The 12,357-nt window shown below is 38.8% G+C and overlaps 1 protein-coding gene across 4 annotated transcripts in view; it reads left to right on the forward strand.

Moving 5' to 3' along the window:
- The first annotated feature begins 1,122 nt into the window (after positions 1–1,122).
- The window catches only part of mcph1 (microcephalin 1), a 29,966-nt gene continuing 18,731 nt past the window's right edge, over positions 1,123–12,357 (forward strand). For 2 of the 4 annotated variants that reach the window (XM_083988231.1, XM_083988233.1), the window contains exons 1-14: positions 1,123–1,195; positions 2,152–2,401; positions 2,857–2,918; positions 2,995–3,086; positions 3,187–3,305; positions 3,407–3,488; positions 3,902–4,013; positions 4,092–4,223; positions 4,330–4,410; positions 5,199–6,335; positions 7,659–7,768; positions 10,635–10,672; positions 10,811–10,973; positions 11,073–11,150. In XM_083988231.1, coding sequence (XP_083844357.1) covers positions 2,885–2,918; positions 2,995–3,086; positions 3,187–3,305; positions 3,407–3,488; positions 3,902–4,013; positions 4,092–4,223; positions 4,330–4,410; positions 5,199–6,335; positions 7,659–7,768; positions 10,635–10,672; positions 10,811–10,973; positions 11,073–11,150 — 2,178 coding nt within the window. In that variant the 5' untranslated portion in view covers positions 1,123–1,195; positions 2,152–2,401; positions 2,857–2,884. Of the gene's footprint in view, positions 1,196–2,151; positions 2,402–2,856; positions 3,087–3,186; positions 3,306–3,406; positions 3,489–3,901; positions 4,014–4,091; positions 4,224–4,329; positions 4,411–5,198; positions 6,336–7,658; positions 7,769–10,634; positions 10,673–10,810; positions 10,974–11,072; positions 11,151–12,357 lie in introns of those variants that run through there. The other 2 variants (XM_083988230.1, XM_083988232.1) reach the window with 1 other exon arrangement.

The following is a 12,357-nucleotide window of genomic DNA, read 5'->3' on the forward strand; positions in this document are numbered from 1 at the left end:
TTTAGGATTTTATTAGCCAGGGTGTCTTTGTAGATGCACTATTACTAAAACTACCTCAGTATTTAGTATTTCTTAAATTATAATATTTGAAAATTATTAGCCTATTATTAATTCTATCTATCTGCTTAGTCCAGCAGCTACTGTGAATGTATGTAGCAAACTAGAATTAATTAATGCATTGGAGTTTTGTCTCGCCTAAAATAACGCAGGCATCAAACGTGCCATGACTCCCAAAGCATATAATCAGTATTCGTTATTGATTGTTTGATTACTCTGAGGCTGTCTTGATCTGAAAAGTCTATGAGATGTCTGCAGAAGTAGGTACGTACACTTTTGAAATATTTTAGAATTTAGGTATTATAAGTACTACAAAATTACACTTGATAGGCTAAAATTCATTCACATTTAAAAGATAGGTGGGCACTGAAGTAGGCCTACACTCCTCAGAGCACTGTTTTTTTCTCTCTCAATGAACTTTATTGAAAAGGCATTGAACAATCACATGTACAGAGAGCATCAGACAGGTGCTCCATAAAATGTCACATTAATCAGAGCAAAAATAATAGTACCCAATTTATGCTTATGGATATGAGCAGTATTAACAATATTTAAAAAAGATATAGGCTAATAATAATCATAAAATATAGATAAACAAATAAATAAAATGACATGGGGATAAGAAGAAAGGAAACAGAATAGACATGTATGCATTACTCTTCTTTGAAAAGATTCTCATATAGATTTGTAGTTGTGACGCTTTGTTTAGTATCAATACATGTTATGGTTTTCCATTAAATTCACATGAAAAACTTCATGTTGGGGGAGACTTTTGAATGTTTACATTACATGTATACATTGCCTATGGAATTTGCCGTACAAAACCAATAGATTTGTGATATACCGTAAGTAATATCATGTTTTCCATGGTCAAAGTAGGCTACATAATCTTTTACAGTCAATTAAAAAAATTTACACTATTGCTCAAGTTCCTTAGAGCGACTGTAAAGCTGTTAATATAATACATCCATGCTGTAAAGAGGCCAGAGGTGACGTACACGTCTTCCAGCTGTAAGCCAATCAGCTGCCTCCTGTCCCAGAATGCTTTGCAGCATAAACTGCACGCGCGAATACTGGACCATCATGTTATCAGATTTTAGCTGAAAACGTCGCAATTTAAACCTCACTGGCGTTAAAAGTAAGTACAGAAAAACTACTGACGAAATCTGGTCGATATCCGTGTTCATGTCCACGTATTGTCCAATAGTCAAAAAGGGCGTGATACGTGTGTCAAAACTTTACGGAAGTATTAACTCACGTTAGCCACAGCAGCAACATGCTACTAAAGTTAGTTAGCTCAGCAGTTTAGCAGCTAAACGTTGCGTAACCAAGCACCAACGTTAGAGTTGAGCCTGACAAGCCATGTAGGAAACATTTATAGATGCGGGCTGAAGTCACAGGTGTTTTATCAACGTATGTGCTATAAGTAGTGCACTGTACACTGTGACTAAGGTCAAAGGTTGTCTATATTTTTCACTAACTTTTGCTGTTGTTAACGGTTAACGTTTAAGTAATGTTTAAAAAGAAATAGTATTTAAAACACGACAGTGTCTGGAAAATACAGGTAGAGGTGGGTGGGTGGGCATACCGTGAACATTTCATAGATGCATAGAGAAAAAAAAACTTGTTTCCTCCACCAAAGTCAAAGTATCTTTATTGTCCCAATTCCGAAACAGGGAACATGGGTTTGCAGCCAGGTAGATGTGCACACAGAGACATTCAAACACACTGGACAATACACAGATGGACAACAACAGATGGACAACAACAGACAACATGTCATAGTGGGGAGATTAAAAGAACCTTATAGTAGGGATAAAATGCAATTGAAAAAGTAATATATAAATAAATGAACAGTATGAAAGCGCAAAGAGCAGATGCAAAGTATCCAGCAGGTGTAGATTTCAACAGCCTGAACAATCTGTGAAAATAAACATATAAGCACCATGTCAGGTTTTCATTGAAATTAGACCGATTATATCCAATATATTGACATTACAAGTTGATATAAATTCAGTGCAGTTAGATGAGATTGTTATGCACTGGGCAAAACCTTCATGGATGTTTTTAATCGGTCCCTAATCGATTCTGCAGCATGTCAAAGACCCCTAACCTACAGTCAGAGTCATCGGTCTGAACGATCCTGAGAGACAGGAGCAGCCCTGCAACAGATGGTCCGGCTCACACAGAGACCTGCTCATGAAGGGACGGGACACACCAAGGCAGTTTACTGTAAATCCTCACAGGAACTGTGGCAAGTCCTCCATGGTACTTGGATCAACCCCCCTGCCAAGTGCCTTGAAGAACTGCACGCAGGAGAATTGGTACTGATTTAAATGCAAAGGTTGGTCACACCAAACATTGTTTTTTTTATGTGACAGCTATTTGTGTTATGATTTCTGAGAGCATTCTCAATTCTTTAAAACACAGCACAGCTTTTGATTAAAAGCTTGTGTCTTCACTCGTTTTCTTACGTTTAGTCAATAAATGATTGGTTGATTGACAGAAACTCTGTTCATTCCTCTGCAGCAAAATAAGCCTGAAAGTCACTGCCAGCGGCTTGTTTTTCTCTGTTTCAAATCACAACTCACAAGTTTTATTTTAACTTTTTAGACTTGTAAGACTTGTGTCTAATTCTTCAGTTAACACAATTTAATGGAATGACTACAACAACAATAATTATTGTAGTTTATAACAATTAATTATTATGCATTTTCTCTGGACCAAGCAGCTGAAGTAAAATTCTTGTATATTGCGAAAACTTCCATCTCAAAATATATCTTTATTGTTTTTGTGTAGGTAATTCTTGGACCTAAGGAGGCAAGTAATGACCACCAGCAACAAATGTTCACTTCTAAAAGGTACTGTACATGATCTTAGTGTTACTGCAGTTTGGTTGGACGTTATGGCTTATAACTCTCTTTAATGTGTCTGCAGATGTCGTCGCCTATGTTGATGTGTGGTCATCAGACAAAACAGCGAACTATTCATTATCATTTGTTCAGCAGCTGCAGGAAATGGGTGCACAGGTGAGACCACAGGGCACCTAAACACATTTTTACTATACTGTATATTATTTACAGACAGCACGTACATATTGCCAAATTTAAATCTGCCTTTCCTTTACAGATATCGAAAACTTTCAATAAACAAGTCACACACGTAGTCTTCAACAATGGTCATTTAGCTACATGGACAAAAGCCAAGAAAGGTCATGTGAAGCTGGTCTCTGTTCTCTGGGTAGCCAGGTAACCTCAACAACTCTATGATGTTTTCTGTGATTGTATTGTTATTTTACAAGATGTGTCTGGGGATCATTGTGGCTTATTTTTGGTGAAATGTTGTCCAGATGTCATGATGATGGTGTGCGTGCGGATGAGGAGTCGTTTCCAGCCTTAAACGAAAGCAACCCTGTGTTGAAGAACAAGAAAGTGAGTAGAGTTAGGTTTACCTATGATGTTTATGTTCATTTAAAGCTGTCGTTGTAAATGTATTTAATTTTGATTCAGTTGCTCAAGTCTTATCCTCACTTGATTCAGAATTTATAAATGAGATGTCATGTAGTTGTATTTTAAATGTTGATCGTGGTCATGATTGGAGATCGTTTTATCGCCCAGGCCTATAGATAATATATTTAGTATCTTTTAAAAAGATCTATTTTGAAAATGATTTGGGGGCCTACTTGTAATACCTACCACAGGTTTGGAATGACTGCTCTAGGAGACTTGAGTGAGATAATGATTTGTTCATTGTTAATCATAGTACCATTTTTAGTTTTGCTCTTTAAAGTATTAAAATGTGCATCTGTTTACTTCCTATTCTAAAATTGTGTTCATTCATGTAGCATCGCTGCATGCGGCCGAAAGATTCTCCAGACAGGACACCTGAAAATGACAAGCGCATGAGGAAAAAGTTAGACAAGATGATGAGAGACCTTGCTCCAAATGAACCTCTGGGTAAGAGATTATTGCACCTATGGAATGTTTTATTAAGACCAAAGGATGTAGATTATCGTCTGACAATCATTTCTACAGTTACAGATGTGTCGCCCATCATCATTGATGAAGAGAATGGAATAGTCTATAGCCCTGCATTGAAAAGATCAGACTATATGGCACAGCGTTTGAAAGACATGAAAGAGAAGCGGGAAAACCTCTCACCCACTGGTATGTGTATCAGCAGATGTGCAGGCTGATGAATTGATAGGGCCTTAAAAACATTTCAACACTTTTGAAATGCCAACCAATTCTCTCAAATGTCACTGTCTTTCAGCTTCACAAATGCTTGAATCCTGCTCTCCCACCGGACTGAAACCCGCTATTGGAAGCACACCGACAGTCCTCAAATTAATGTGTAAGAAAATTAAGTGTGATCAGTAAATTATTTTATGTATCTCTACCTAATCCCAAGTTCTGTTTCTAGGTTTCTAGGTAAATTGCAGCATTTAATATAGTTTGTAAATAAAGCCACAAAATGAGGACAGATGAACCCATATGATGCAGCATGAGATACAGTTGGAGTAAACATCTTGGCAAATTATTCATATATTAGTTCATGTTTGTTTCTCTGAAGCTCCTGAAATAAGAAGTGAATGTTTGAATTTGTTGAATATATTACTTAATGAGTCACATGATGCTCTTAGGCAAAAAGCTACAGAGAATCACATCTTCTATTTGTGTACGTTTTGCCTAAAGATGTACTCTTTAGTGTGTTTGTGGCATTTTACTGTTTTAAAAGCTGCCTTATAAGAATCTAGGGCGATACTAACAGTAACTGGCAGACACAAAGCGACAATGGCATCCCATTGGAGTCAGCTTCTGAATGTGCAGTATTTACTCTTGTTTTGCCCTCATTGGCTCTGACAGCTAAGAAAAATATCCTGGTCTTTGAAACTTGCTACATGAGCAATTTTCTTCTTCAGCTCCCTGTTTACTTCAGCTTTCACAGTTGCTATGTAGCGGACAATGTTGGTGTGTGAGCTTTTGAAGCACAAGCAGAAGTCTTTGGTTTATATAGTGGGGGTCAGTGGGAGCCACTGACAACCCTGCTAATCACACTAGGAAACTCAACACAGGCAGTGACCCTGCGGTAGCTGAGAGATGCATAAACCCCTAATGATCATTACTCTTTCTCCAATATAGATGACCAGTCAGATGATGATTCCAGTGCTTCTGCCGCTGAGCCTGGTTGCTCACCTGATAAAGAAGAAGGGAGAACACAAGTTACTGACCATGACCATCTTGAAAAACACCCCAGGAAAGGTTCTGAAAAGCCCTGGCTGTCCCCCTGCCGTGAGGTGCCAAAAAGGATCCCAAGTCCTTTGAAATTCCCTGACCTGGAGGACAAAAAGGACGAAGAATGCAGTAGACAAAAAAAGTCAAGAAGGGCTTCAGTCAGAAAAAAACCTGCAGATAAACACAAATCTGCAGACTTATTAGAAGCTCCGCCCCAGGATACTAGATCTGATAACAGTAAGAACTCTCAAAGAGAAAAATCACCCGTCCCATTAACTAACAAATCTGAAAAGGGAAAGCAAAAAATGAAAGCATCTAAATCGTTTACAGAGATTAAGAGCAGTATTTGTCCCGATGATGTGAATTCTCTCAGTTGCCTCTCATCACCCGCTGTTTCAGGTGATACCGCAGTCGAACTGGCAAAAGAAGCTGCTCCTCAGTTACAAAAACAGAAGATACACAAACGAGCCAGACCATCACTTTCTACCTCAGTACGATCTTTAAGCCTATCTGGTGAATCTCAGAGTGTCGCCTCAGTTTCAACTGAGGATGATAATGTGTTTGAGGACTATTTCTCCCCAGCTAACCACAGCAAGAGGTCAAAAAGACCTCTCATGTCTGGACTAGTTGAGGACATAGACATTAAAATTCCTTTTGAGTTGGACTCCACCACACAGACGAGAAAACAAAGAAGAAGTGAAAGCATTGGATCTGAAACTAACAGTAAAAAGAAAAGGAAACTTGAAGAAAAACAGAGTGGTAAAGGACACAAAAACAAGCCGTCTGATGTACATGGTCATGCACAACAGGATGTGAAAGACCATCAGCCTGCAGTGGATAGTCCAAGTGCCAATGTAACACTTGTGGCTAAAAGGCGAAGACAAAGCACCTTGTCATTCACAGCCACCAGGTCAACTACAAGTGATGCAGGAAAACGGAGAAGAGCATCTACACCAGGCCAACCAACAGCGTTAACAGAGGATCACCCAGTCTCTGAGCTGCAGAAAACCTCTGATGTCAGTGTCCTTTCTCATGTCTTGGAAAGTGAGTAATAAGGCTGCCAGAGTTTAGAACGTGCACATTAATAATAGTATTAATGGTAGTGTGCATGTTAATAACCATGAACCTCATGCTCAGATTTTCAATCAAACTATTATCAATTGTGTTTATGTTGGTGGGAGACTTGTAACTGTGACTGTAACTATACTGTAGCTCCAAAAGCAATTTTTCTTTCAGGGAATACTTTAAGTATATGATTAAGTCCAGCTATTTTCTTAACCTGACCTTTAACTTTGAATGTCACATTTATAAAAAAGAATAAAGACAACTTAAAGAAACAAGGGCTTTTTAAATTGTACATCTTTGTAATTTTTTTTTATCTATGTGTGCTTTCCTGTAAAGGCCTAATTACTTATTTAGTTCTCAAATCATCTCTAGCTTTCTCCCACAATACAAAGCCATGTACACGAGGTGCTGTTGGCTGCAGGTGTTATGTTTGTCAGTGATAGACTCATGACTATTCCAACTCATGAGGCGTGACCCCCATGAATGGGATAAGTCTAGTTTTGAAACTGGACAGTTTCAAATATTCAACCAGCATTTAATGCTTTTCTATTTAAAAACTACTGGTGTAAGTAGATCTTACAATATCAGATATGACTTAAAGCAGAAGTAAGCGATCCGGTCGTTCTTGTCAGCCGATGGAGTTAGCAGCCCCCGCCCTCGTCATGGATCTATTGGTCCTCGTCCCTACGTCACCACATTCACGCACATCCGTTGGCTGCACACATAGCCCTTCATGCCGTTCTCTCTCATTGGATAAAGCTTGTAGGATACAAGGAAGTATACAAGAAGTTTTCTCCTCGGCTTACAGCAGAGCAGAGTGACTGACAGAACCGTGTTTCGGACCAAACACTCTATGCAAGTGATTGCCGTCGGAAGATATAACTATTTAAGACTTATATTAACACAAATTTCCGCTTACTTTTGCTTTAATGTATGAAAGAACTTTTCAGTATCACATTTTAAACTTTGGTCACATTGTGCCCCCATTTCATAACATTTAGGTTTCAGCTACTGGTAAGAAAAAAAAAGTCACTGTGTTACCTGATTCGATTTCCTCGTATTCATGAATAAAATGTGAAAAACAGAAATTAATTGTGATTCAAAAGTTACTTTTTTTATTTGCTAATTGCTAATCAAATTAAGTAATAGTCTGTTGGGGATCTTGAATTAGTAACGTACATGTGGTGTAACGTAGCAGAGATGAGCCAACATGAATACACACAGACAGCCCCTGCTGTGTGATAGCTTGAGTGACACACCCCCACACTGTTTTCAATTGTTTTTCTTTGTTTTCACATGTAGGTAGAGGAAATGAATGTACAGTTGCAGCTGGCTTAACAGAGATCTCCTCTGAAGGTGAAGGAAGTCAAAATAAGCAATTCAGTCTTCAAAAAATGGTCAACAAAACAAAGGTAGGAAGATGCAGATCATTTTTGAAATAGTTTTCTAATTTAGCTTCAATAATGTTGGATGAGTTTAAAGACTACTGCACAAATGCATGTTGACATTGCATTTCCTCCAGTGTTGTGGGGGGGTAAAATGAATGAGACTGGAAGTAGAGGATGTTATGAGTATTAAGTCATCAGTAGGAAGCTGTGTGATTCATTGAAAGTTGCTGCTATGACATCCTTTTGCTCATTTTTACAGATCCTTGTCCGCTCATGACACTCGAGTGTCTGGTAGATTGCACGTAGCTCATACAGTATGTTGGAACAAGGCTTTTGTTTATTCAGTTGTAACTTCCATCCAGCTGCAACTTAACTTTTTTTTTTTATCTTACTTCATTACAAACATACAGAAAAGTGAATGAAGTGTAAAATTAATTCACTTGAGTTCACTTCACTTGATTTATCCTACAAAACATCTGTAGGTGCAGAAAATTACAACAAATCCTGACTTAATGGTTTTTTGTAATATAGGAAGTTCAGGACATAAAGTCAACATCAGTAGTGTGTGTGTGATTCCGTTTAAAGTATTTCCTCCATAAGGTCATACACTTCCATAGCTGTGGGTGTTTTTGACGCATCTAGCCAAGATGTTCTGTCTGGTCCTGAGGGCTTCCTGTGTTTTTGCCTCTGTGATGGTAGCGTACAACTTCCTTGCTTGTGAAATGCACCTGGGCTCTGTTTTCGTTACACTAGTAACCTCAACAAGCTGCAGCTTAAAAAAAAGAAAAAAAGAAAAAGCAAAGCGTGACGTCATGCTCCCCAGGGAGCTCTTCCGATGGGTTGACTTTATGGTAGCCTCATTACAGAGATGATGTAGTTGCTGTCTTCCTTTTTATGACGATCATGAGAGCAGACTAATGTCCAAATAAGGTGGTCAAATTTATGCAGAGTCTGTAACTACAGCCATCTGTAGTGTAGCTCTTGAAAGCCACACCTGTATGGTGCAACAGCCAACAATGATAAACGCCACATTGCTCAACTTCGGGTGCAAACATTGTGCATTTGCTGTTTGCTGCTACTTTTGTGACAAGTAATACAGATAACAGAATTATTAACCCTTATTTGTTAACTCCAACCCTCATTTTAAACAGATTACAAATGCTCAGTATTAAATGAGTGGTCTGGGGAATACACTTAATAACACAGCCCATCTTTCAATCCTTCAAATTCAGTACCGCCCTTTGTCATATGTCATTCACCCTTTTATCTCTTCATTATTCTATCCTGCTCCACTGTCATTATCTATGAAAGATCAGTTCTTTGAAAAGAGGTCGACCTTAAGCGTGCACTGCTGGGCGAGGTGCTGAGGCACTAAAGCAGGGGGTCTTTATTGAAATTCCCCATCACTCTCTCATCATTTCTTGTCATCTCTGCACAGTGAATTCTACAAGAAAGCACAAAAAATAACATATATTTTTTGAATCAACCGTCAACCAAGGACAAAGTCTCCTCATTTAATGTGATTTTGTTTGAAGGTGAATTACACATGAGGGAGTTTATTCTCTTTTATAAATCCTACCAATCAGAAGCAGTTTAGGACTATATTCACAAAATATGTTAACTGATATAAAGTGCTGTATAGACCCATGGTCTTTGCTGGGGTCAGTTTTTATCTAAGGTGCACTGATATTTATAATTTCCTCTCACAGCTCCAGTTGACTTCCACCTTTGCAGAGACCCAGAGTCCTCGCCTGTCTTTGATTTTCTAAAAAAAAAAAAAAAAAAAGTCATTTTCAGTGGGCACAAAATTGTAGCCATCAAGGAGACCTAGTCATACACTGAAGAATTTCCTTCATTTGTGCTCGGAGACCCTGCTGTGGTTCACACCAGCTCTTTGTCGGTGCCACATTATGCGCAACTCATTCTTCAGTGCCTGTTTTCTTGAGCTGCTGCCAAAACATGTCCACCGCATGAGATAAGCCAAAGTCCCCTATTGAGGAATCTTCAGGGAATAGCTTCCCATATTTTGATTTGTGAGACTTGATTGTTAAAGGCTCCTCCATTACCTATCATTAGCAGAAGATAACCCTGTTGTGGATCATTAACAAATTGGACTATAAAAGCATTTTTAACCAAAGACAACTTCTGTCAGGACAGTTAAAAAGTAGCAGTCAGGGGTTGACAACAATCAACACCATGACCAACTTGATTATCATGGATAATGTAACTTTTACCTCTGATGGGGGCAGGACTGGTGGGCTGTTTTGGCACCACTGTGTTCAACAGGCCTTAACCCCTGACTTCCAGCTGGGGGACCAGATACCAGAGTCTGGTGGGAGCGGACCCGGGGGTCCTGTTTGTAACTGCTGCTTAGGTGTTTGTGTCGATGATAGCTCTCTGTTTAGGGCCAAAGTACGTGGCTGGATGGACCACACTTGTCAGGTTACAAATTTACAGTTCCGGTTCAGTGGCTCTGAATATGTTTTTCTCGACCCATGGCCTTGGTGTTTGATTTCCTTTTTGGTCTCCATGCAGCTATGTATCTGGCAGGGTTGTTAAAGTGCATGGCCTGTTTGGCTGTAGAATAATCATCATTTGACATCTTCATTGCTGTGTCATTTAACACACCAGTTCGCAATAAGATTAACATTAACATTCATTGAATTTCCAAGGATCTTTGAGCCATTTTGTACAATTTATATTGGCTAGTTTAAAGCTTAGATTAGTGTTTCAGCCAACCATTTCTCCTTTTGCTTCTACAGACACAAGCCAATAGATGAAAATTAAGCCAAATTAGTTCTACTTACACATCCAAAATATATGATTGTTGTCACACATCATAAAGTTTTGTTTTGGCCCTGTCATAAATTAAATGTGTTTGCTGTTTCAGGCTATGAGAACATTGGTCATGACAAGCATGCCCACAGAGTAAGTAACTCAGACGTTTAAAAATTTTGCCTCAGGATAAAATATCCCCAGAAAACCTTCACTGCATTGATGAACACATTGATATATCTTGATAAATTGTTTATGTTGGATGCTTTCTGTTTTGTTCTCCTCTTGTAGGCACCAGCAAACTGTGCTTCAGCTGGTGAAGGCACTGGGTGGTTTTTCAGTTGCAGACCGTGTCTGTGAGAGCACAACTCATGTGGTGTCCGGGGGTCACCGGCGGACCCTCAATATTCTGCTGGGCATAGCTCGTGGCTGCTGGATCCTCTCTTTTGAATGGGTATGTAGTTTACTAATGTTAGGAGGCAATTACATGTTAATGGTGAACTGTTACAGTATCTTTTTTTTTTAATTTCTTTTTTTACTTTTCCTTGAGTAGATTCTTTGGTGTTTGGAGCAAAGGCAGTGGATTCCTGAGGAGCCTTATGAACTTTCAGACCATTTTCCAGCAGCACAGGTGAGAACTAGTACTAGTTTAGTAGTAAAAAAAAACACACAAATACTGCCAGCAATAACCCTGATGCTAAATCAAATTATTTTTTACCACTGGTGCAACAACAGAAATGTTTGTCATATTTTTCACTCAAGACGATTTTACGTGTAAAATGTTTTATTTTGTACATGAACGTGTAAACCATTACGTTCATGACAAAAGATACAATTTTCAGTATATAATCAATTATATTTTATCCAAATATATCATCCTTTTTCACACTCATAACTAATAAAGGATCGTAAAACCAAAGCTGAGGAAGTCAGTCGGAAACCTGCTATTTTTTATTGCCAGTCATCCATTTTCAGTCCGCTTGTTTTTCCTGAAGCATCCTGTGTGAAATGTGAATGTTGCCTCTTCCTGAACTCGTCATTCATGAATCACTGTCCCCTCCTGCCACTGCAAGGGAAGACGTGGGGTCTTGATGCAGACAGATGTCAACAGATTTCCTCTTGAAATTATGTGATGGCTTTTGTTGCGACAGCGAAAATATTTTCATGCCCTGAAGGCCTTTTATCATTTGTTTACTCCTCAAATCACAAGCTTCTCTGTTTAATTCATATTCTTTGCCCTGAGGACCACGGTGTTACTTTCGGCTGCTGTCACTGTCGTTGAATGGCATTGTTTAAAAAGACCACTCAGTGAAATTTTCATCTCTAGCATATTCACCTCACACTTTGCATATATGACACTGATATTATAACCCTATCATGTGCAGCTCTTCAAAATAATGATGCATGGCCTCATAATTCAGCAATAAGGTTAAAAGATTTAGACATACGGGGCGGTGTTTAGCTCACTGGGGAGAAGTTGCAGGCGGCCCCGGTTCGAGTCCCGCGTCGGACGGCCCTTTCCTGCGTGTCATTCCCCCACTCTCTCCTTCCCCATTTCCTGTCTCTCTCTCGACTGCACTATCAATTAAAGGCAATAAAAGCCCAAAAATATACTTAAAAAAAAAAAAAAAAAAAGATTTAGACATACATATCACAAGGCCATTATTGGACCAGTTTTATCACTTTGAAATAAACTCAACTCCTTGTGTGCATTAATAACATCCTAGAATAACCTAAATGTCCCATTAATATTTATAGGAAATGCAACAAATCATTTATCAGGATTACTTTATGGCTATATAGGATAGATTGCTGTTTTCTCCACAAGCAGATTCTCA

Source organism: Trachurus trachurus (genome assembly GCF_905171665.1).
Source record: "Trachurus trachurus genome assembly, chromosome: 15".
Taxonomy (NCBI): domain Eukaryota; kingdom Metazoa; phylum Chordata; class Actinopteri; order Carangiformes; family Carangidae; genus Trachurus; species Trachurus trachurus.